Here is a 26,384-nt window from a genome sequence, read left to right as displayed (position 1 = left end):
GTCACTCCCACTAAAATAAAGACATGGTCTATTGATACTGGAGAGGGCTTGCAATTCCATAGGCACAATTGGATTTCAGTTAGACTGTTACTATTTATCCAGTGTAGTAAATACTTTTACCAACCCTGTATGTTTTCCATGTGTTTCTAATTCTTACTTTCCAAAGTACGTGCTTTAAGCAGTATGTATTGAACTGTTAGGACCAACTGCTACCCTGACTCAAATGCCATGCAAGTCCCTTTTGTTTCAAAGCAGCTTCATGGTACATGAGTCAGAGCAGAAATTGGACTTTCCCCTCTTCATACCTTCAGACTAACTCAGCTGAATGCATGCCAGGCTCAAGCTGAATCAGAGAGGCACTGGTAGCGTGGGTGTAGAGATGCTGACTCTCCATGCAAATACCCCAGCCCTACATAGATGGCTCAGAATCTAAGGGATTTCATCACAGCATGTAGGACTTCTTCGGGGTGAGACAGCCATGTTCCCTGCTCTGCCTGTGTGGACACAAAACTCTGCCCCCCTCCTCTCCAACCATATAATTTATTATGGACTCTGAGCTGAAGCCTGAGTGTCACACCTACTTCTGCACCTTGCATGAGTTCTTCCATACGAGACCATAATGCAGGAAGAAAAACAGGGGAGTTATAAACACCTGAACAATTATGGCACCTCAAGGCTCAGGTAAATTTAAATGAATGCAAATGCTAAAAGCAGCACCAGGAACTTCAAGAACAAATATGCAAAACCAAATAAAAAATTAAGAGGTGAAAACACCAGCTGACTTTCCCCTCATTTTTTTTGCTGCCCTCCAAGTTTTTCCTATCTGCCAAACAGACAACATACCACAGTGTATTAACAGCAATTACGCTGGTCAAAGTGAGGTTACATCAACTGAAGTTTCCATTTACGTTAAGAGCACATTCTGCACAGACTGGAACGCTCCCTGCACCCACAGCCCTTGACAATTATATGGTCACTAAGCAATTGCCACTGGAGCTTTATGCTGGCATTTGAAAATCCTGCATTTGGTGAAGAGTGGATTATATTGTCTGGTGGACACATCTAGGTTCTCAGGGATGGCTCTGCTTTTTTCCCTTCTATGCCAAAGCTGGCAGGAGAGAAGGTTCAGACAGTGGTTGTAGTTTCCTTCATCTGAGAGTTCAGGCCTCTCCCTGGATACTGCTGAACTGTCCATCCCAGGGATTAATTTGATCCCCGGCTCAAAGACAGTTATTTATGAGGAGAAATTATTTTGTTTTTTGCCTGTGGAATGTACCCAATAGCTTCAGAATTTGGATTTGGGTAAATTGTCAGAATATCTTAAAGGAATTCTAGTCAATTAACAGAGATAGTAGTGAGGTAATATCAGCTAGCACACCTGAGCCCTTCACGTGTTCGTCTCTCCCCTGTTGCTGTGTGAAAGGTCCACACAAACCCCAGGAGAAAATGTCTCCACTCAGGCCCCAAGTATTCCAGGGCCGCGGAATCCATTGTGCTTCAGCAACTCAATTTACTTCTTTTATTTTTAAATTATGGGCTGGATCTCGGGATCCAAGAAGAGCATTAAGTGCAAATCTGGCGGGTACATATGCACACTTCAAGGTGGCTTTCAGCCACAATGTGATACACTGCTCCTGGGACTGCCTTGCAAATGTCTGATTCTGCAGTCTCCTCTAAGCTTGCCAATAGCCCCAATGGGTTCTGGGAAGCCCAGCCCCTTTTCTCTAAAGCAGGGGTTCTCAGCCTTTTCAGATTACTGTACCCCTTTCAGGAGTCTGATTTGTCTTGCGTACCCCCAAGTTTGACATCACTTAAAAACTACCTGCTTACACAATCAGACCTAAAAAAACAAGTGTCACAGCATATTATTACTGAAAAAGTACTTACTTTCTCCTTTTTGCTATACAATTATAAAATAAATCAATTGGAATATAAATATTGTACTTACATTTCAGTGTATAGTACATAGAGCAGTATCAACAAGTCATTGTCTGTATGAAATTTTAGTTTATACTGACTTTGCTAGTGCTTTTTCTGTAGCCTGTTGTAAAACTAGGCAAATATCTAGGTGAGTTGATGTACCCCCTGGAAGACCTCTGCTACCCCAAGGTGCACCCCTGGTTGAGAATCACTATGCCAGCTGGAAGAAAGGGGCTAGCGGAGCCATTGTAGTGGCTTCGAAATGTCACCTATATTCTATACACCTGGCTAGCTAAGCCAGCTTCATTCTGGAAAACTGGCACAAGGCAGCCCTAATGCACTGTGGTGTGGTAATTATTCATTTTTAATGGCAGTCATGGGACCTCAGTCATTTATTTTAAATCTAAGCCAGAGGTGAAAGTAAGTCGGTCCGGTCGGGTCTGCTGTGCCGGACCAGACCGGCTTCCCCAGGCCGGTGATTTAAAGGGCCTGGGGCTCCCAGCAGTAGCTGGCGCCCAGAGCCCTTTAAATTGCCACCAGAGTCCTGCTGCCAGAGCCCCTGGGTGGTGGAGGCAGCTCAGGCAGTGATATCACCTCCGGAGCCCCCAGCTGCCGCCGCTACCCTGGGGGCTCCAGCAGCTGGGCTCAGTTGGCGATTTAAAGGGCCCAGGGCTCTGGCCGCAGTGGGGAGCCCTGGGCCTTTTAAATTGCCACGGGAGCCCCGTTGCTGCAGCCCCCGGGGTACTGGTGGCAGCTGGGGGCTCTGGAAGTGATTTAAAGGGCCTAGGGCTCCCGGTCGCTGCTACTGCAGTGGCGCCCCGGGCTCTTTAAATTGCCGACGGAGCCCTGGGGACTCCTGGCTGCCACTGGTACCCCAGGGGTCAGGGTTCTGGAAGAGATTTAAAGGGCCCGGGGTTCCGCTGTGGTAGCAGGGGACAGGAGCCACTGGCCCTTTAAATTGACACCTGAGCCCCGCTGCCAGAGCCCTGGGGTAGTGGTGGAAGCCGGGGCTCCGTTGGCAATTTAAAGGGTCTGGGGCTCCACTGCAGTACTGGCAGCTGGAGCCCCGAGCCCTTTAAATTACCCCCTAGCCCCGGGACTCCCAGCCACCTCTGCAGCTGGTAGCTCCAGGGGTGATTTAAAGGGCCTGGGGCTCCCAAACCGCTACTGCAGCCCAAGCCCCGGGCCCTTTAAATCTTGATTTAAAGGGCCCACCAATTTAAAAGGCCCGCCTCTTCCGGTTGAGGCCACGCCCCCTGCTCAGGACTCCGGCATACTGGTAAATCCTTTAAGTTACCTTCACCCCTGATCTAAGCCCATGTGCAATGTGCAAACAAAGTTTTAAAATCATAAGAGGTTGAGAATCATAGGACTGGAAGGGACCTTGAGAGGTCATCTATTCCAGTCCCCTGCACTCAGGGCAGTACTAAGTATTAGCTAGACCAGTGGTTCCCAAACTTGTTCTGCCGCTTGTGCAGGGAAAGCCCCTGGTGGGCGAGGCCGGTTTGTTTACCTGCTGCGTCCGCAGTTTTGGCCGATTGCGGTTCCCAGTGGCCGCAGTTCGCTGCTCCAGGCCAATGGGAGCTGCTGGAAGTGGCGCGGTCCGAGGGATGTACTGGCTGCTGCTTCCAGCAACTCCCACTGGCCTGGAGCAGCAAACCGCGGCCACTGGGAGCCGCGATCAGCCAAACCTGCAGATGCGGCAGATAAACAAACTGGCCCGGCCCACCAGGGACTTTCCCTGAACAAGCAGTGGAACAAGTTTGGGAACCACTGATCTAGACCATCCCTGACAGCTGTTTGTCCAACCTGCTCTTAAAAATCCCCAATGATGGAGATTCCACAACCTCCCTACGCAATTTATTCCAGTGCTTAACCACCCTGACAGTTAGGAAGTTTTTTCTAATGTCCAACTAAACCTCCCTTGTTGCAGTTTAAGCCCATTGCTGCTTGTCCGATCCTCAGAGGTTAAAAAACAATTTTTCTCCCTCCATTGTAACAACCTTTTATATACATGCAAAACTGTTATCATGTCCCCTCTCAGTCTTCTCTTCTCCAGACTAAACAAACCCAATTTTTTTTCAATCTTCCCCCATAGGTCACATTTTCTAGACCTTTAATCATTTTTGTTGCTCTTCTCTGGACTTGCGCTAATTTGTCCAGTTTCTCAATTTGAGAAACCTGATTTAAACTCCTTGGAGCAGAGACCTTCTATCTTGTGCAAACCGATTATCAACATTCTAATAATGCATTAAAAATAGAATAAAAAGGAGTTCACACATGCAGGAGAAAGATTATTGATATATTTTCAAACAATAGAAATTGGGATTTGTTCTGCATTTCTAACTTGCAAGACACTACATCAAAGAAGCAGCAACTACCACAAGAGAAATTCAAAACATTCATGTTGGTGTATGCAAAGATCTTTTTTTTAAAAAACCACATTATCTTGCTATTAGAAGGATTTCTCTCTCTGTCCCTTAATCCTTGCCTAAAAAGTTCAGAAACGAGGCCAGCAGCACAACGAGATTACGGATTTAGGTTACAGCACCATCTTGGCACTGCCCCAGTTATTTTAATAGACTAATTACAACACACTTTCATCACTTACTGTGCGTGGAGGCTTCTGTGTTTTGAACAGAATATGCCTTAAATACTGTAGAGAGACAGAGAGAAAGATTATCCCTTTTTTATGACAGGTGATGGACCAGATCCTGTAAACTCTTTATTCATCTGAGTAGCCCTATTGAAATCAACGGAACTACTTGAGTGAGTAAACGTTTGGGGCATTGAACCCCATATTTGTGCATTTCCTGTTCATTAAAACAATTCTGCAACCAGCTACATTTTGAATACATCCTTACAAGCTTTCCACCCACTGTGTTATATTACAGTAGGGTCCTTAGACTCTGATCAGGATTAGCGCCCCATTGCGCCAGGTGCTGTATCATGTGGAGGGATAGCAAAGTACTGCAATTCCATGCCTCCATGTAGGAAAGACAATCAGCAGACCAGGGAAAGACAGTATTTAATTTTAAAATAATAGTTTCCTGTCACCACCGTTAATTACATTTTCCTCAGTGTGACAGGGTGGCTTGCCCTTGGGCTGGAAAGCCTGGGGCCAAGCCAACCCTGAGAACAGAATGAGTCCCATCTGAGGAGAATCAGACCATTTCCTATAAAGAAGAGAAGATAGCTGCAGTGAGACTACAGCGAATGAGAGAGGCTCCTGCAGGGAAGACTCTGAGACCAGAGGAATTGCTTCAGCTAGGAAGGGCTGAGACTAGTCCGCTAAGGCAGGAGGATAGACTTTGGTGTTTAGTTTTGAACTTTAAGCTATTTAAAAAAACAAAAAAACCCACCCAGCCTCCAAGCAGGGCTGTGACTGGAAGAGAGACTCTGTGGATTTTGTTTAACAAACCCTGAAGAAGGGGAAAACAGAGGCACGGCCCTGCAGAGTCAGCCCTGCTTGCATAGGGGTCCCATGAGGCGGACACTCATCAGATTGCACAACGGCTCTTCCTCTACCAACATTAACCTAAGTGATTTTTAATCCAGCCCTAGCTTCATTCAGTCATGGAACTGCTGTAAGGAGACGGTAAACATGGAACTAGTGAACTGAAGTCAGCCCCAGTCTGGATATCATCACTGTACTGGGCTCAGGACCGGCTCTAGGCACCAGCAAAGCAGCACGTGCTTGGGGCACACAATTCCAAGGGCGGCATTCCAGCCATTCTTTTTTGTTTTTTCCTTTTTGCATGGGCAGCATTCCGGCCACCCTCTCCCTTCTTTTTTTTCGCTTGAGGCGGCAAAAAACCTAGAACCAGCCCTGACTGGGCTATGAACACAGATGTAGAAGATGGCTCTTAGACTAGCTGCTATTTCAGTGACTGAGAGGAAGCTTAAACAAAGACCAATAATTTTCTTATTTATAGGAAATGGAAGCATTTCTAAAGGAGCTGGAGAGTAGGATCAGGAATTGTCATTAGGAGTTCGAAGCAACAGAGATGTAAACAAAGCCTAATCATTACATGTTGACTCATACACAGTGCATACTCAGCACGCTTCAGATGTGCCCTGACACTTTTCCCCCCCATCTACCTAAATCCTGAAAGGTCACAGGAACATACTGGATGCACGTCAAGTTTACATTTCGAGCTGGCACCTGGCCTCAGAAAGGAACAAAAAGGAAGAAAAGTATGTTTCCAAAATGTAATCAAGACTTATATCAGAGAGAAATGTGCTATCATCAGTTATTTGCTGCCACTAGATCCTCAGATATGGAACAAAATACATAATTCAATGTTATAAATGCTCCAAGAAGCAAGGGATGGTAACAAAGCAATATGCTCCTCATTTTTAGCCTTCAGGCAGAACATCATTTCCATTATAACCTTTCATAAAATGACACATATCTCTTCTTCTTACAAAACAGGCAATTATATTTTTGACAATAGTTGCTGAAAGACTAGGTCATTATAGTAACTACTGGTGTTTGAAAATGGGTATGATATATTCTGGTCTTGGAGGCAACAAGGCACAGTCAGCCCTCGACGAGACTCTGCAAACAATACAGGCCGCTAGATTGTCCTCTTCCATAAGCCTGCAGGAAAAGGGTCACAGTGGAGAAGGGGAGAATTCCAAAGTTCCCCTCCCAAATGTCTCACCCAAATTGTTCTATTAGGGGAGCAGGGTTTGCTCACTCCAGGACCAACCGGAGTTTTTGGCCCCAGAACATGAAGATCCGAGGGGACTGGCAGGGAATCAGGGCTACACGCCCTGGCACTAGGGAAGTCCCCTTCCCCCACTGTTTGCAATACTGCAAGATGTTGAGAACCTCCTTTGAGATGCCTGCACCTCCAATTCACACTAAAGTCAATGGTATCTGAGAAGCTGAGTGCACATAGTTATTTCTGCAGGATGTAAGCTTTCTGGGGCAGGAACTATCTTTTTGTTTCTTGTTTGTACAATGCTTAGTTCAATGGGGTCCTGATCCTTGATTGGTGTCATCAGACCAGCAAAATACAAATTATAACAAGAACAAGACTAAGGCCATGTCTACACTTACCGGTAGATCGGCACGGCTGTGCTTTAGCAGGTCTGGTGAAGAAATGCTAAGTCAATGGGAGAGCACTCTCCCATCAACTCGTGTACTCCACCTCCCTGAGAAGCATAAGGGAATTCAGCAGGAGAGCATCTCCTGTTGACACAGTGCAGTGTAGACACTGAGGTAAGTGGATCTATGTTGACTTCAGTTACATTATTCACGTAACTGCGTAACTTAGATCAATTTACTGCGGTAGTGTAGACCTAGCCATAATATCAAACTACAGTGGTCACCATAAACACCTTTATAATTTGTCCTTTTGCCTAATTAACTTCACTGCGATAGTCCCCATACTTACAGCAGAGGATATACTGGCATAGTGCACGCATGGTTGTATATAGTAGCACAGTAACAGGACAGGGAATGCCGTATGTCACGGCCACAGAGTGAGCTGTGCTCTAGAACCCATTACTCCCTCTTGAGGGCACCTCTGGGGACTGGTTTTGTTACCTTCAGCCCTCTCTGGGTGGAATCACGCAGTCCTACCACTCTTAGACCAGATCTCAGGGCAGCAGCCTCCCTGTTTAACAGCCGTGTTCACAAGACAGGCCCAACTGTGATTGGCACCCGTGAGCCCTTTTCCGCTGGGAGCCTCTGACCGGCAGCTGATTAAAGCGACTCAAAAACAGCTTCTTCAAAACAAATGATTATTTAGTCACCCATAGGAAGAAGGGGTCTGTCTGCATCCTGTAAAACTTGCCCATACCGGTATTGCCCTGGCCTCTTCTTTTGTCATTCAGTGTCGAACGCATTCTAAAACAATATGCATTTCCTCACCTTTTGGGGGCGAAGCCAGACTTTAAGGCACCTACTCCCCTACTTGGTGTAAACTTTGCTTGTGCCAATCAGAAACGAACACAAACAGGTTTTGGGCCCCGTCCCCTATGACGCTTCTATGATGTCATAGTTGGTACTTTACAGGCCTGCCTGCCATGTGCAGGCAGGGAGAGGAGAAAGAAAAACGAATCCTGTGTATCCTGTGTACACCCGTAACCGAGCCTGATCACCTCGAAGCCTCTCTCTCAGCTCACGTGTTTCAAACAGAGTTTCTACGTTTGCCGGTCGCTATGCGTTGGTTTGTATTTGTAAGTATCGGTTATTACTAAATGCGGCATCTTTGTTTATAAATATTGTTAGTAGATATTTTAGTCATTGTGTGTTTTCAGTTTCATTAACTCTATTAGCTAATCATACGTTGCTCCCTTACCCCTTGTAATTATCCCCAATAAAACTTTAAATTGATTAATTTTAGTTGTGTGTGTGTCTGCAGTTTGCATCGTGACCCATACTCTCCTTGCATCCCTTACCAATATAGTCTATTGCCACGTGCAGCCTGGTAAATAACAGGCCTGCATTTTCTTTCGCCTCTGTGTGTACGTGGCAATTTACAAGTCACCCATAGGAAGAAGGGGGAAAGGATAAAACAACAAAAGGCATATCTGTCTGGGTCTCACTCAGCCTTTATTCTTTCCTTGCAAGTTCTAGGTAGGTTCCATCCAGCTCATATCCCTTACTCCCAGCCTGGGAGAGACAGAGAGCCCTGGAGCATTCTCGGTGTCTCTGTCAAAGATCCATCTTCACCTGCTGCTACCTGCTTCCTCTCCAGGCCAGGTTCTTTAACCCTTTAGTAACTCCTTTGATCCTAGGCTCAGAGCTGGGAAGAATAAACCTGGATAGTCTGGTTGGAGCCAGGCAATTAATTTCCCAATTAATAGCTTCCCCATTGTTTCCCTAAGGATCCTTGGTATTCACTCTGGCGATACCTTATATTTGTCACGGTTTCATTTCCTTCTTGTTTCCCCCTGACAGCTTCCTTTGATTTAGCTCCATGAAGATAGGTAGGCTAGTATCAAGCAGGTACATTGAGCTGCATATGTTATCCATAAAAAAAAAATACAGCTATCTCCCTTATTCTCCACACCATAATAACATTAATAATACACAGATAACAATTCTACAGGTTGTAATGGTGGCCACTGTAGGTGAGGATTCTCCAGAACACTTGTTGCAAGTCTCCTCCAATTATTACTCTAAAAAGGTGGTTGGTCCTTTTCATAATCCTGTTAGAGTGAAATTGACAGAGTTGGAATTTGAAGGCACATGATAGGTACAGGGCAATGCAAGCTTCCCACCAGTGTGCCTTAGGACTAAGCTGGAGGAACCCTCTTTAGGGATGAAAGGTTAGTTTTCTCTGCTCCTTCTGTTCTTGGTCTCTCTGCTCAGATTTCCAAAAAAGGCCTGCTTCTTATTTTCCTTTCTTTTCTTAAACAGATGTGGCCACAGAGAAGTGGTCTAAGATTATCAAATCACATCTGTCACTGAACAGCTGGCAAGTGATAATGATTTTTGGTCTCTACTAATCTGTGCTGGATTCAAAGTGATGACCTAGACGTGAAAGGCTCTGTATTGCACTGCCAGTCCCCTGAGTCACACAGTGCCTAGTGCTCATGGAAAGTTTCTAGTGCCTGCACTCAGAAAAATGTTCTGTAGCAACATTAGTAACCCATCTTTACTTTAAACAACAGTTAACATATTAAATTCATCTGGGAAAGCACAAAAAATTACAAAGCATTTGATCACTAAATATGGTGTCAATTGCCTCACACTTGTTATCAGTTCTCTAACCTTCACATGAAGGTCACATTTTCCTCTATAATGTAACCAGGAAGTGTTTGTACTGTATATACTGAAGTAGAATCTTGATGCATAGAGGACTCCGATTCGATATAAATGACATACCGTAGATGTTTTTGAAAGGGCTGGATAGATATTGGGTATATTATACTGATGATATATATGATTTTCATTAAAATGTTAAAAGATCACAGTATTTTGCTCTCAGTATGCTAAGCTATGAAATTTAACATGTAGCAGCAACAGACTTGCTGGTGTCTTCTGTCCGTATCCATTACAGTACCCAATTACGTAAATGAGCTAAGACACAGAGCCCAAAGCTCGCTCCCTCAGAACTGTATGCAGACCCCAATCCTGAATACATCTATTCATGTGCCCAAACGTAAGCACATATCTAGCCTATTGACTTCAGTGGAGCAATGCACATGCTTAGGTTTAAACATGTGTCAAGGTATCTGCAGAATTGGAGCCTTAGAATGTATTGCTCTGTGTAACCTTGTGAACCTAATGGGCTGTACACAGGCACAGGGATCCATGATAGCATGTTTGATTGCACGGTTTCATTGTGTTGTACTGTTCAGAATTGGAACAAGATTTTGGAAATGGATTTTAGGACTGAATAAAGCTTTTCCAAATAGTATTCAATAGATCCTTTCCAAATATTTTGAGTGATACAGTACTACTACTTACAAACTCCACATAAATATTGGCTCTATATATCAAAAATTCATGACTCAACGGGTAAAGCATGACTCACATCATAATTCGTCCCATCTTTACAGCTTCAGCGCTTATGGTGGCCTGGCTGTTTTGAAAACGCAGTTGCTAAGAGCTTCAAAGTTGTTATGATATCAGATCAGAAGTGAATAGCTCTAGTAAATGAATGAAAACCTTCTACTGACCCGTGAAATTAAAATATCAGACTTGTAAACCAAGTAACTCTGCTGTGCACAAATTGATGGCAATTACTCTCACCATAATTATCTTGAAGTTAAAAATCTCTTATTATGCAGCGCCGTTAAGAAACCAGCCCTGCTGTTGTTTTAAATGCAAAACTTCCGTCTTCACTACTAGGGATTACTCATGTGGAAGAGCTGCAGGATTAGGTCCTAAATTAACTTTAGGATTAAAAAAGTAAAACAAAATAAAAAAAATCCAGGAGCCCAGTGTCTTAAATTGTTTTTTCTTCTTGACATTTTTCATAGCTCCAAGTACACTGATCAAGCTGAAAGTCATCAGCACTTTGAAATTTGATTCTCCACATCACAGTCATATTAGATGTATCATCCAAGGCTAAATGCTAAATAAGAAAGCAGGAATTAAATGCCTCCTGCCTGGAACTCCCATTGCCTTCAATGGGAGAGTCATTCATGGGGAGGCTACAGTATTAGGCCCACAGCCAGCTATGGAGGAGAGATGGTATCTCATACCTACACACATCAGCCACCTCAGTCTATTTAAATAGATGCTTTTTGTGTTTGTTTAGAAACAAACAAATCATTACTCCCAAATTCAAGCCATGAGCCAGCAGTTCATATTCACCTGGTAGCAATCGTAATAGATCTGATTATTATGTTCTGCATTTATAAAGGGCCCTTTGCTGTGGCAGCTAGAGCACTTCTCCACAGCAGTTAAAAGCAGGCCCACCTGGGTAGACGCAGCAGTCAAGTTACTGCAATGTTTGCCAGGAAGAAAGAAAATGAAAAACTACACAAAATCTCAAACCCAAATCAGTCTATCTTGCCCCACAGCTCTTGAAACCAGCCAGCTAGTTCATATTAGTCATGCTCTGCATTTGCATTAGAGCTGGTTGTGAACTTGAGAACCACTGTGTGGGGATGTGAGGCACCATCTTTTTGTTCTGTGTTTGCGCAGCACCTAGCGCAATGGGCCTTTGTCCATGACCGGGACTCCTAATTTCAGCTCAGAACTTGCATGAGGAGGATAAGCGGACTGTTACTGCCCGATGTGAACTATTGATCCTGTGTCAACTGGGGGGACATGGTATTTACTACCGTAAATCAGCTGAGTACATATAACCCAAGAGCAAAGATACGCCAAAGGGTACCGGTATATTATTGGCTGGCGTTAAGGTTTATGGCAGAAAATTATTGTCCTGCAAGTTAACAGCACAACTGGGTTTTCACTGTAGAGCTATGTAGACAGACACAGCGCTAGGGTACCATACAATGTGCTGTGTGACCATTAGCATGGTGCGGAGGCCAGTGAAGTCTCTGGTCTGTCAGGCTGCAGACTGTCCTGGATTCCATTAAAATCAGCCTGGTTTGCCAGTCATTACATCGCTGGATACACAAGTTGAAGGATGTCGTAGGAAAGCTCTCACCCCCACAGTACATTTTAAAGGGCTATTTGAAGAAAAAAATAGACTGAGTTTTGGACTGTAGGAATGCAAAGGGGTTGTTTCCTCTGGAGGGGGAGAATTTCTGCTTCCAAAAGTCAACACTGTGCTTACAAGCCAAGTTTTCCAGACAAGTATTGATCAGGACACAGCATTGCCCAGACACAGCGGGAACTATTTCCAGATGACTGGCTTGCTCTTCCTTGCTGAGGCCTGACAAACTCATTGCAGAGAATACTCCTAAACGCTCCCACCACTGCTCCAACTTCCACTCCCAGCTCTCCCCACCCCCTGCAGCCAGAGTCACCCACAGCCACCAGACGCGCTCTGCGCGCTCTCTTCAGCCACCCCCAGCTCTGTGCGCCCCCTGCAGCCAGAGTCACCTACAGCCACCGGACACGCTCTGCGCGCTCTCTCCAGCCATCCCCCCTCCATGCGCCCCCTGCAGCCAGAGTCACCCACAGCCACCGGACGCGCTCTGCGCGCTCTCTCCAGCCGGAGCTGCCGCTGCCCGAGAGACGCGCTGCGAGCGCAGCCAGAGCGCCTGCCCCCTCTCAGCCCGTCCCCAGCAGCTGCCCGTTTGGAGGTGACGAGCGCTCACTGACCTGGCATGATGGCGGCAGCTTGGGGATCCCGGCCGGGGCAGTGCGTGGAGACTTCCTTGTTTTGCAGCCGCAGCTGCCAGTCCCTCCCCTCCGTACGCTGACAGGCCCGTCCTCCTCCGGCTGGCAGGCGGCGGCTGCAGGGAGCCCCAGCGGCTGGGGCTCCGGTTACAGCCTGATGCCTCCCTCCACCAGGCTCTCCAACATCATCCACCCGCCCAGCTGCACGTCAAAAGCAGCCGCAGCCCGCCCAGCTCTCAGCAGTGAAGGTGGCCCCAGGGCTCCTTCTCCTCGCTCCCTCCCCGGGACTGGCAGATGTCGGCTGCAGGCTGTGCCGGGCGGTGATGGGGGCCCGTTAACTCCTGGAACAAGGCACCGACTCTGATGACCCAGAAAGAATCAAGCCTGGAGATCAAATGAGCTCTGGTTGTTCTGAGTCTTGGCTCCCAGCTACAGGGCTCAGCCGCAGCCCCCCCAGCACGGAACTGGCCTCCTTTAGCCATTCCTTCTCTTGGTCTGTAGGGTGGAAATGGAACGGGAGGAGCAAGGCAGGGGGTGGTTGTTTCAGCACAAAGCAAGCGCGTTCCAGACAGCGAGGGAAGTCAGCTCTTCAGTGCCCAAGAAGGGGCGAGTGTGGGTGAAAAGGGGCCACTGGCAGGGTATTCAGAGGTCACATATGCAAGAGCGCAATGCCCTCAGTTGGTGGGCAGTGAAAGCGGTCTTTCATGCACACTAGATATTTACTAGAAATGGGCTCAAACCATAACATTCCATCCAGATTTCCAAAGCCTCCAGCTGGATGGATTTTCTATTTTGTTTATGCACAGCACAAAGTTTCTATTTAGTTTGTGCACAACACTAGCATGTAATAGCCGTGGGGGCTCAGAGCTGCCCTGCGATGGGAGGGTGTGATGGTAGGGTAAGCACTTACTTACTTGAGTAGTCCTGCTGAAGTCCAGGGGACTACTGGCTTGATTAAATGCTACCAGTGTAAATAGAGATTACAGAGTAAGGTCTCAGATCAGATGACCAGCAAAGTGCATGGAGCACCATGTGCTGTGCATCCCTGTGCCCTAGCAAGATCCCTGTGACAGAGAAACGGCTCCCTATTTCTCACCAGTCAGGACAGGATTTGGTGATGCTCTAGTGTGACCCAGGGACCTCTTAGGGACGTCTAAACAGCAATTAAACACCCCGCAAATGGCCCAGGTTAGCTGACTCAGCTCAGGCTTGTTGAGTTCGGGCCTGTAAAATTCAGTATAGACGTTTGGACTCAAGCTGGAGCCTGAGCTTTGAGATCCTGCAAGGGAGGGGAGGCTCCTGGAGTCTGGCCTCGAGGCTCCAGTCTGAGCCCAAATGTCTACACTGCAATTTTTAGCCCCATGTGGCCAAGTCAGCTGACTCAGGCCAGCTGTGGCCATGCTGTGGGTCTTTTATTCCAATGTAGACATACCCGTAGTGCCAGCAGGCACTTCATGTATGGATAATATGAAGGAGTTATGTATCTACACTGGAACTTATGTTCTTAAGGTCTGTGAGTTGTGGTCAGTCACCAGAAGTAGATAAACAAGTTTCTTTCAGGCAGAAGATGTTTATCTATTCGTTGGTCCACATATAAACTGAATGTTGTACACTTCACAATGAACGCCTATTTACAATCGGAGCAAAATGATAAACAAGTGATTGCAAACTCTCTAGCGAAGACTCCAGACAGGAAAACACAAGCAGCAGTGGTTATCCTGTTTGCAAGTGAAAGCAATAGATTCGTGGACTATTACTGTAGGGACAGAGACAAACTCTGCATCTTTCCACAGAGGAGGCGAGAAGACCGAGTGACTCATCCTATGAACAGAAGTTCACAGCCACGCCTGGCTGTAGTATGCTGGAAGGATTTGGGGTGAGCTTTTGTTCTACATGACATGACAATGGCTTGGTAGTTAAGATTAGGCTCTAGTCCAGCGTTTTTCAAAGTTCGGGTTGCAACCCAGTAATGGGTCACGGCATGTAAGGCACCCCAAACCCCTAATCCCCAGCCCCACCTCAAAGCCTGCACCCCCAACCCAGAGCACTGACCCCCTCCTGCACCCTAATCCCCTGACCCAGCCTAGAGCCCCCTCCCATACCCTGAACCCCTCATTCCAGGCCCCACCGCACAGCCCTGACCCCCACAACCCAACCCTCTGCCCCAGCCCTGAGCCTCTCCCACACCCCAAACCCCTCATCCCCAGCTCTGTTGGGTCACGGGCATCAACACTTTTCTTCAACTGGGTCCCCAGAAAAAAAGTTTGAAAACCACTGCTCTAGTGTGCATGTTCTGATTTGAATTGTTTATGTTACCCTTTGTTTCCAATATTTCTCCTTGCTATTAATCGACTCTCTGTGCTTTGTTAAATAAACTTACATTTGCTTTCTCTAGAAACACATCTAAATGCTGCATGTGAAGCGGAGCTATGTCCTATGGTGTAACCAGTAAGGGGTGGTTTATTCCTCTGGGAATTCTGGGAGTGTCCAGTGGATCAGGGGCTAGGAAAGCCAGGGAGACACTCGAAGGACTCGGAAGTTAGAGTGTGGCTGTTGTTAACCTGTAAAGAGACAGCAGGGCCTGCAGAGGCCTAGAAGGCAGGGCTTAGGTTGCCAGAGGCTGGTAGGCAATGAAAATGGTTAGGCGTATGGAACAGCTTCCATATGAATAGAGATTAAAAAGACTGGGACTGTTCATCTTAGAAAAGAGATGATTAAGAGACGATAGAGATTTATAATATCATGAACGGCGTGCAGAAAGTGAACAGGGAATGTTATGTACCATTTCACATAACATAAGAATTAGGGGGTCATCGGATGAAATTAATAGGGAACAGGTTTAAAACAAACGTAAGTGAGTACTTCTCACAACACACTGTCAACCTGTTGAATTCACTGCCCTGGGATGTTGTGAAGGCCAAAAGTATAAATGGGTTCAAAAAAGAACCTCATGCTCCTGCCATAAACCTCTGACTGCCAGAAGCTGGCACTGGATGACAGGGGATGGATCACTTGAAATTGCCCTGTTCCATTCATTCCCTCTGAAGCATCTGGCACCAGCCACTGTCAGTAGGGTGATCAGATGTCCCGATTTTAAAGGGACAGTCCCGATTTTTGGGTCTTTTTCTTATATAGGCTCCTATTACACCCACCCCCTGTCCCTATTTTTCACACTTGCCGTCTGGTCATCCTAACAGTCAGAGACAGGATACTGGACTAGATAGACCATTGGTCTGGCCTAATATGACCATTTTTATGTTCTTATGAGTCAGAGACCTCAGTGCTGGCAGCAGGAGTTCTAGTTAATTTTTGTCAGGTCTGACCTCTGGGAGGTAGACAAAGAGTTTCTTAAGCAGACCAAGGTAAATGGTGGAGTGTGCCAGGGATGGAGAGCCATTGAAGCACATATTTCTCTAGTCAGGGGAGATGTGCTTAAGGAGGCTGATATAATCCCAGGGGAGGCGCCTGGCCTTGGGGCAGTTTAAAACCATAGTGCTTTTAGCCTGCATTGAGTTAGAGTGGGAAGGTTTAAGGGGTCCTTTGAATGTGGAGGTCTTAAGCATTTACCAGCTGATATGTTGGTTGGAAATGACATCGTATCACTGCCGAAAGCTGTTAGCATTGGGACCCGTAGCAAAAAGAAGTGTGTCTCTGAGTTCCCAGAGGTAAACTCTGAGAAGGGGGAGGTGGCAAAGGGATTGGGGAAGAAACCTCTGTGCTCATATCAGCAGAAAGTAGCAATGTGGCTGTAGGGCAAGGAGAGGTGGCGTCATCCCCTTTACTTGAGGCAGCCCTCAGTGCAAGTAAAAGCCAAAGGGAGTGTGCTGCAGAGCAAAGTGCAGCTCCATCTTTGGAGAGCATAAAGGGCCCCTCCCATGGCAACACCCCAGAGAGCTGGCTCAAGGGGAGATTCTTTACAGACGTAGGAAAGATGCACAGACCTACATCTGTAAAGAATCTTCCCTGGAGGAAGCCCCAGTGGACAAAACCAGAAGTCAGGGGGATCCCTACAAAGAATTGATTCTAGTAAATCAGAATTTTAAAAATCTAATGTTTTTAGAGATTTTTTCTGCTTGTTTACCTTTTGCATTTCACTCAGCATGGCCAATGAAACTGTACAAGAGCTTAAAAGGTTCCCCCTTTTGTCTTTGATTACTATAATAAACACCTCACCCTGCGAGCAGGGTGGAGGATTAAATGGATTCTGCTGACTCACGGAGGCAGATGATTTATTCACAGAAAGTCACTTAGATCACTGGTTTTCAACCTGTGGACTATGTCTAAGGCAGGAGTTCTCACAACAAAAATTTTGGTGGCCTCAGAGTGTGGCCACCAACTCTTGCTGGTGGCCGCTCTGACAATTTTTCCTAAAATACTGAATTAACTTTAGGAAAAACAAATAAATATGTATATATACAGGTCCAAATCAATCTAATTGATTTATGTAGGATTTTTTGCAGACCTAATAACAAAAATAATGTACAGTTGTCTGTATTCTTTACTCGGTCTAAACAGAATAGAGACACAAATAAGGTGTTTTGCATGTTCTTGTCTTTTGTTGTTGTTATTGTTGTTTTGTTTTTGGTGGGGGGTTTTATGACTTGCTAGCTAGTGATATTTGTATGTTTGCTAATATCACCTTTCACATCAGCAGACTTGATAGCTAGAAGGCAGTGAAAAGTGACATTAACAAACATACAAATACCACTTTCCACAACAGACTTACTCAGCCCTGGTAAGCCAGCCCTGGATGGGGAGGTGGGTAGGGAGGCAGTGGGGGGACCAGTGGAGGCAGCAAAGTCTAGGGGCAAAGGGGTGGCTAGCCTGGGGCTGGGGCCAGAGCCCGAAGCCCTGCAGCCATAGGATAGAGCCTACTGCTGTGTGGCCAGAAGAGCCCACCACCCCAGAGTTGAAGCCAGAAGCCTGAACCCCACCATCCTTGGGAAGGTGGGGAACACACACTGGCTGCCTGTTCCTCTGGCTTTGTGGCTCCGCTGCTTCCTCCCTTCTTCCCCCCACAATCAGCACCCAGAGGCTGTGACTGCGAGAAAAGCCCGTGGTGGCTGCATGGGGCCACGGTAGCCGCATTTGAGAAACGCTGGTCTAAGGGGTCCATGAAAGGTGGTCATTACCCTGGAACAGTGGTTTTCAACTTATGGTCTGGAGAACATTGGGGGTCCACAGACTAGATTTCCATAGGGGTCTCACACCTCCATTTGAAAATTTTTAGGGGTCCGCAAATGAAAAAAGGTTGAAAACCATTGACCTAGACCAAATTCAGGATTTAAGTCACCAGATCTGCAAACATGGAGGGCCAGATTTTTGAAAGCACTGAGCACCCAGCAGCTCCCATTGTGACACTGATGAGCAGATTTTCAAAAGAGCTCATATTCAACATGCTCAGCTCTTTTGAACATCTGTCCCTTTCACACATGAATTGCCCCAATGAACTTGGTCACTCATATAAACTTAAACAGACAGCTAGCCTACCTGGAAACCTGTTAATTGACAGGACAATGATTTTGCAACCTATTTCTGGCAACATAGTATCAATCTTTTTTGTTTTGCACTTCAGTAGCACTTGTCTTTACCCCAAGAGTCTTGAATGACATTATAATGTCTATGCAGTACTAACTCAGTTTAACACATACAGATTTCTTGATCTATAGGTATAAAGGTTAACATATTCTGCTAGTATATTACATCAGCAGAAGCAAAAGGGAATTTCTATGGAAGTTAATCTACAATTTTTATCATTTGTGTACTGTACTGCTGGCATGGAAAGAGGATGCCAATGCTGCCATTTCACTCTAAGGAATACTGAGATTTATTTTGTTGCTAGCCACAACCAAGGCCATCCTGCACTGGAAGCAGATTTGCTTATGAATTTTTAAGTTTTGAAACACAAAACAAAGATCCATTTCCTTGGTGCGTGCATATGGCAGATAGAAAACATTCACAAGCGATGGGGAGAACTGGTGTTGGTTTTAGCTAGGAGGAGAATAAGCTAGAAATAGCTAGAATAAGCTGTTATAAAAGACTTGGCATTAGTTGTCATGGCCTTGTTCCTGTAGTCTATGAAATCAATGACCGTTTTGGTCTCAGTGAGGACGGCAAGATTCTAATATTTATTATGGATATCTATGTGCTGATAGCTTTCTTGAGTCCTCCCCACCAACTCACTCACCTAATCCCCACCCTCTGCTGAACCATTTATGATGTCACAATCCATCATTTTACTCTGATATCACAAGCTCACTATTCGAAGAAGAAAGGGAGTACAAATACTGAATTAGCTAATATATATGTTACCCCCCTATTGGATGGAACCTCAGCCCTCCGCAAATGCATGTTACAAAATAGCCTTACTATGACTATAGTTACAGGTGTTTCTTCTTTACTTCCAATAGTTGTGGCCTGGGCTTTAGGAGCAAGGACATTGGAATTCCACCCATGCTTACAAACCTGAAGTCCTGTCTGGCTGTGGAGCCATTCATTACATCATACTATGCTGTATTTCTAATATCACTGTTCTACCGGTCTGTGAATTTTTTGAGGTACTAGCCAGTATTGCATAATGTTTCAAAGCAGCACTGACCATGGCCAGGAAAGTAAATTTTATGACTTGCTGCTCCATCAGAGAGAATGGGCAAGCCTTTGGAGGCAGAACTTTGACTAGATCAGGAGGCGTGACATATAAAAGGTTAACTTACAAAGTAATTAATTATTTAGGTAGGATTTTCTCTCTGCACCAGATACAGTTTTGATGCCTCTTTTCCATTCTCATTATTGTACCAAAAGGTAAAATATTTAAATTGATACATAATAAATACATTTTAACTTGCTTGCAGTTTGAACTGGGAATAAAAATTTAGGAATTAATTGCCAATTTTGAAGCAATTCATTAATTGTACAATTTGTAACAATGATTTACTTATCCATATATAATTTAAGTGTCCCACAAACATTTTTTGCATTTTTCTAATTTGCACGTGCAGTTTCTGCTTCCAGGCACAATTTATCTTAATTGGACAATTAGAAAAGTGGACTCATTTATTTATGCTTAACTAGGAAAGGTAAACCAAAGTTGACAGCTGGATTTTCAAACCTAAGAAAAAAGAATAAACTTCCCTCAGCTGAAGAAAGAGCTTCAAATGAAGCTTCTAATTAAATATGGATATATTAGCTTTATGAGGCAGAAAGCATGAAGAGATCTGTGTCATTTAAAAACTCACTGTAGCACAAAATTCCCTGAACATTCAGTTACTCAGCCAGGTGCAGACAAGAGGCTGACACCCTAGCAGACAAGCTTTGTCAGAGTAAGAAAGCTGAGCCTCCAAGTCTGCATGCTGCAATCAATAAAGAACTAGATACATTATTTATTACTGTGGATTTCTAATAACTGCACAGTCTAGGTAAAGGAAATTATTTCATTAAATTAAAGCATTTTGGAAGAGGTATATTTCTAAGATGTTCTACCAAGGTGAAGGAAGACGTTTTGTAATTATGACTTGCATCAAAAAGACAAAAGGAAATATTTATACTCAAGAGGAACACAGATTTTCCAATCATCATAAAGGGGTTAAAACCAGGGCAATAAGTCGACCAGTGTGTTCTACCCCAGACACTTCAGTCCAGCACCTTGTCAATGCATGACCATTCTATGCAGATCTGAAGGAACACCCTCTGAGTCATATAAGAGATATTGTCCCCCTAGCATCTCGCTGGGCTCTGAGCTCTGTTTGTCAAACACTCTACTGTCTTTCCAGATAATGGTTTAATAACACCCAGCTCCAGAATGGACTGGCTTGCTTACATCCCATGCCTCCAAGAGATACTGTAAGAAGACAGCCTTCAATAGGTGTGAAGAGACTTTGAGCATGGATTAACACTATTTTCAAGGCAGAAATCCTACAGTATCTGAAGGGTGAAAGGCAAATGGATCACTTGACTCCAAACGATTTTGCTATCAGATAAAAATAGACATCATAAAACATGCCCTCCCATACTCTTAGAGATTCTGACCCGACAGCTGTCTTGGGACCTGACGTTTATGCATGCCCATTGAGAGAGACCCGGCGAGGAATCACTTTGGTATTTTTCCTTTGAACTTCTAGCCATATTTATTTCCCTGACCCCATCCTGGAGAACGTAGAGGTTGATTGGCTGTATTTTGTATGACCATCCCGGCTGATGGATTTAAGGACACCTCACCCTCTTTGTATGTACACGGTTATATGGCCATCAGGAACTGACTGCAAACTTTACCACCGGCAGGCCTCCATTTTGCTGTTGGGAGTTTAAAGCTCTTTGGGCATGATCCAAAGCGTGTTGTAGTAAGTGAATAGAATCCCACTGAACACAATGGCTTTGGGTCAGGCCTATTCTGTGCCCAGCGTTTATGATATTTGCACTCCAAGGTGCAGTTTTAACACTCAGTGATCCACAGCTGAATGCAGCATTGACTTGCTCAAGAGCACTTCACACCCACAGGAGTCTAAACTGCTCATACGAGTTCCGAAGGAGTCTTTTGATTATGGACAGCTCAGAGCGGCAATGTTTGTACATGGCACCAACGTTCCTCACTGTTTGGGGTGTTTAGAGCTGAGGATACAGTTGAGACCCATCTTTACTTTTTAACTTCTGGATCATTTAACCAAAGATACTGGGAGATTCTGTGTTGCACGGAAGAGCCCTTATATGGGAGGACAGGATTTCTAGAGCCTGCAGAGTGGGTAGCATCTCCAGTGTGCTACAGAGCCCAGGTCCCACTATGCTGCCATACGGAGGCTGGGTGGGGCTTGTGGTTTTGCCATTCTGTGAATCCACCAGTTTTCCCCCTTTATGGTGTGGAGTGCAGGCACCATAAAGTCTGTTCCCAGGCTGAGAATGGAGAACTAGCTGCAGAATGGCTCTGCTGCCACTCCGTGGTCTTGTGGAGGAAGAATTACTTCCCATCACCCCCATCCAGCTCCTAGAGCAGGGGTAGTCAATTATTTTTGTCAAAGTCCACATTTCTTGGTTAAAGGTATAGTCAAGGTCCAGCCTCCAGAGAAAATAATAATAAATAGTAATCATAAATAATAATAGTAACAACAATAATTGTAATAAGTAAATGAAAAGGTTTGAGGGTCTGTTCAAAAGTGTCTGGCGGTCTGGATTTGGCCCCTGGTCCATCTGTTGACTACCCGTATCCTAGAGAAATCCCTAGTGCACAGTCCAACTGCTTATGTTGTGTGCTGGAGGCAAGATTTGAGCAAAGGGAGATAGATTGGGCCCTGAATCAAGAGTTGTCTTCAGGATCGCTTTAATTCCCTGATTCTTGTTTCCAGGGCTCTAGCTCCCAGCTTGTTTTTCTCTCTCAGCTTAGAGTTTAATATCCTTCTGGCATGACATACCCTTCAGAAAGACAGAAGAGTTCCAATCCAGTGTAGATGCAATTTCAGCATATGAATGGGTATGACTTTTGTAAGACTAATCACAATTATGTTATTTACTGGTAAAGAGAATTCTTCTGGGGACCCAATCTGGATTGGCCAATCAGAAAAACACTCAAGTATGGACAACCAAACATATGCATCGTGTTAAGACAATGAAAAGTATGCCCAGCTGCTACAGACAACCAAACATATGCATAAGCATAACTATGATGTGGCACATACTGGGCAGGAGCATCACAATGGAAAACCCACCCAGAGCCAGATCCGTGATAGTCTAAGAGCCTAACTGGATATGATATGTGCATTTTCAATATTCATATAAGTATCCCGCTGTAAGCTTAATGCCACTTAAAAACCATTACAGCCTAGGAGTAGAATAATGCTCATTTAAAAACTGCTATGTCTAAGAGCTGCAATTTCCAGCTCCCTTGCTCCCTGCCGAAGGCAGACATGCTATGTCAGTGGAGGCCAATTATTTTCCTAAGCGGAGATTCAGCTTTGATTTTTATCTCCTAATTCAGCAAACAGTATAAATGACCTGCCAGCCAATGTGTTTTATTTTCCACAGTAAGAGTTTAAAGGACAAGCATTCCTACTTCCTGATTAGCTAATCTCATTGGAGAGTACTGATTTTTTCCCTCTGCTAAGCAGAAATACTTGTTTTATTTAATTTAATTATTTTATTTCTTAATTGTTGCCATTGTCACCTCGAATCAGAATGAGAAAATACATGATACTATCAGTTATGCAAAGTAAGATTTCTTTTTTTCCCAGATGGATAGGGCAGTGCAGGAAGTGCGTCTAAAGAAATCTCTGTCTGTGTTAAGAAAATAAAATGATCGCTGACAATTTTTCAAGGATCAGATTACCCACTAAACTCCCAGCAACAAGTATTAGTGGATGATTTGCAAAACAGAATCCAAAAAGGAAAAATCTCAGCATTCATCAAACTACCAGCCACTCCTCTGCCCAATCCCTCACCCCTCCTCGCTCTGTTCTTCATGATCTGTTGTTTTGCTTCATCTGACTTTGAAAATCAAACCATTTATTCTGCTGAAAACATTCCATATAAAAATGTTGGTCACTTACATGTCCTGTAGGGCATTGTCCATGGGTTTCACGGCTTTCCTGTTATGTCTGAAATATGTAAAACTGAGAAAAAGTTGTCTCCCTGCTTCGATGAACAGAGAGGTCACTGACTAGTAAATAAAATGAAAGTAAAGTCACTGGGAGCCACGTAAGGCTTTTTGCGACCAGCAGAGGCCTCCCTTGTATGTTTAGAAGAGAAGAAAAAGCCAGTAAGGGAAACTACTGTGAGGGGAGAAATGTTCAGATGTGGGCCAGATCCCACTCTCATTAACACCAATGGTAGCTTTGCCACTGATTTTAATGGGTGAACGAGGGGGCTTGGAACTGAAGAAATCCAGGTTTTACAGAAAATCGCAGGATTCTTGACTGTTATGACTAGGTAGGATGGGTCTGTATGTGGAATAGATTAAGGGCTCACCATCATTAGCCCTTATGGTTTGTTTATTAGCTGGAGGGAGGTCAGCCAAAGTAAACCCCTGAATCGAAACACCTCTGGATTTTGGGGGGAGTTCTGTGCCAGTTGCAAACTTTGGGACTTGACTCTTTCTCTGTTACAGGTCAAACTAAATTGCTAGATGTGAACGCCTCAAACTTCGGGGATGCTTGAATCTGGACCTGAATACTGAACCACTCAGACTCACCTCCATGTGTTGTTACACACATCCAGGAATCAAAATACCCTGATTCTGCTCAATGGCAACATTGTCTCTTGACATTCCATTCCCTACACTAAAACAAAATGATGATAGGACATCAACAATGGAAAACTGGAGCATGTCCTGTTTTGGGTGTGCTGGGAAATTCAACATGTGTAAGCCTTAGGGGAAAGTCATCAATCAGCTGGATAGATGTTATAACAAGCATTACCATGTTTGTTCAGTTGAGAGTGTATGCGATAAGGAACTCCCAGAGGCATATATGTACATGCATATGTTCAGAGTTTGAAAATACACTTGCCACAATGTCTCAGCCCATGTCAAATTCTAACAATGCACGATCACGCAAAATGAACTAATTGACGGTGCTGATTCAAAGAAATCCCCACACCAAAAAACAAACAACCCTCCTCTCACCTCACAAGCCTCAAATCTCCACCCCTAACATGTGTAAATAAATTAGACTTGCTGAAAGCCCCCAAAAGGTCACAAACTCAGACTCCACCAGAGTGGAGGGGGAAAAATCCACATTTGAAGGCTTTTCTTTCCCAGACTCCTTGTATGGAAATATTTGGACTGTTAGCTTAAGTGCCTCAGCTGATCTCCACTGTCAGGGAAGGATGAAGGGGAGATGCAGCCAGAATGCCAACCACAAAAGACTTTTAAATTAAACCCAGGACGTGGAAATGGATTGGAAGCCACTGCAGATTCTGGAGCACTGAGGCAAAGTGCTTTCTGTGGGAAACACTAAGCAAGGTCCCAATCCTGCAAACACTTCCATACATCCTCAACCTTAATGAGCAGTCCCCTATTACGCATGTGCTTAAGTCTTTGCAGGATCAAGACTTCAGTGGACAGCTGAATTCTGTAGTAGATGTCCTTTCAGAGCCTGATTGTGCACTCTTTCAGAGATTTTATGCTGGTGCAATTCCATAATTACATTAGCATAAACTGGTGTAAGGCAGTGGAGAATCAGGTTTCTGGAATGGTTTCCAAGCAGGCAGCAGTGTGGGAATTGCATGGATAGGTTCCCACCAGTTCAGATACACACCTACCACTTAGCAAATGACCTTAGAAATGACCAAAGGCAGTGAAATAATGACACAAGGAGTTTCCAACAACAGCTTCTGTAAATCATCTCTCTCCATAACAAGGCTCTATTACAGAATACAAAGCCAACCTCTTCATGTGAGTACAATGAGAAGCAAATGAAGCTATTTGCATAACAAAGGGAACTAGGACTTGGCCAAAATAGTTTGCATAAAACCATTGACGTTGCATAGGGTATAATCCAGGCAGAATCTGACCCTAAAGATAGAAGATGCAATTCTGCCGCATAGTAAAAAAAAACTATATTGCACCTAGAGCTTTTAGTACCCCCCACCCCCGCCAACACCTGAACCCCAACCCACCAGCCCTTGGTTTTTTGCTTCCCTCTCCTTCCTGGAATCTTTGAACCTACTCCCCTTTCTGGAGCTTGCTGCTTCCCTCTGGGGCCAACAACTTTCCTCCCGCCACAAAACCATCCCCCCGTCTCCACAGCCTGGGACCTGGCTGCTTCCTCTCTCTGCCATTCTGGAGCCTTCTGCTTTCACTCCCACTCCTAGGCCTGGTCCACACTAGGACTTTAATTCGAATTTAGCAGCGTTAATTCGAATTAACCGTGCACCCGTCCACACCACGAAGCTATTTAATTCGACATAGAGGGCTCTTTAGTTTGACTTCTGTACTCCTCCCCGACAAGGGGAGTAGCGCTAAATTCGACATGGCCATGTCAAATTAGGCTAGGTGTGGACGGAAATCGACCTTAGTAGCTCCGGGAGCTATCCCACAGTGCACCACTCTGTTGACGCTCTGGACAGCAGTCCGAGCTTGGATGCTCTGACCAGCCACACAGGAAATGCCCCAGGAGGGAGAACCTCTCTCAGCAGCAGCGCTCACACAGCGAACGGGAGGACAGGTGACGTCAAGAGGACCAGCAGGCGACTCAAACGCTGCTTGGACTAATGAGGGAGCAAACGGACACGCTCCGGCGCCTTGTGGCTGTTCTGCAGGCAGGCAGGAGGACAGAGCCCCCCTGCAGTGTATCTGCAACCGCCCTCCCCCGCCACAAAGTCCCATACCCCCCTCACCCAAAATAACCAGAAGGAGGGGTTCCAGGGGCCGTGAAAACTGTCACTGCACCCCAGCAGAGTGCTCAAGTACCCAAAAGCTCTCATACCCTAAATTTTGAGAAGTCCTTCCCTTCCTGACTCTCCCAAGCCCAAATCCCAGTTTCATCCCCTAACAGTCTAGTTAATTATTAAAAATACTTCGCTGTTAATTACTGTTTCCGTCATGTTTTTTTACAGAAGACTGTGTTTGAAGGGGGGTGGGGGTGGGGAAGGGGGTTGGTAATTGCATAGGACGGTCACCTTTACCAGGGTACAGACACGGGGGCAGGATCAGCAGCAGGTCACACACACAGTGCAGTCAGTAGGCACCCTGGTCAGTATGGGAGGTGGTTTCCAGGTTCTGTGTGGGTGGGGGGGACGTGACTTTGTAGCAGGGGAGGGC

General features: G+C 45.2%; 1 protein-coding gene across 7 annotated transcripts in view; it reads right to left on the bottom strand.

Annotated features, from left to right (window-relative positions):
• Positions 1–23,279, bottom strand: part of CARD19 (caspase recruitment domain family member 19) — a 44,709-nt gene extending 21,430 nt beyond the window's left edge. For 2 of the 7 annotated variants that reach the window (XM_045022710.1, XM_045022712.1), the window contains exons 1-2: positions 7,734–7,781; positions 4,532–4,576 (exon numbers count right to left, since the gene is read on the bottom strand). In XM_045022710.1, the coding sequence (XP_044878645.1) occupies positions 4,532–4,576; positions 7,734–7,779 (91 nt within the window). In that variant the 5' untranslated portion in view covers positions 7,780–7,781. Of the gene's footprint in view, positions 1–4,531; positions 4,577–7,733; positions 7,782–7,804; positions 7,859–12,625; positions 12,816–23,172 lie in introns of those variants that run through there. The other 5 variants (XM_045022717.1, XM_045022713.1, XM_045022714.1 and 2 more) reach the window with 5 other exon arrangements.
• Positions 23,280–26,384: the final 3,105 nt, after the last annotated feature.

Source organism: Mauremys mutica, chromosome 7, assembly GCF_020497125.1.
Source record: "Mauremys mutica isolate MM-2020 ecotype Southern chromosome 7, ASM2049712v1, whole genome shotgun sequence".
NCBI classification, from domain to species: domain Eukaryota; kingdom Metazoa; phylum Chordata; order Testudines; family Geoemydidae; genus Mauremys; species Mauremys mutica.
The sequence above is the reverse complement of the archived record's forward strand: the minus strand, read 5'-3'. Positions and strand labels throughout refer to the sequence as shown.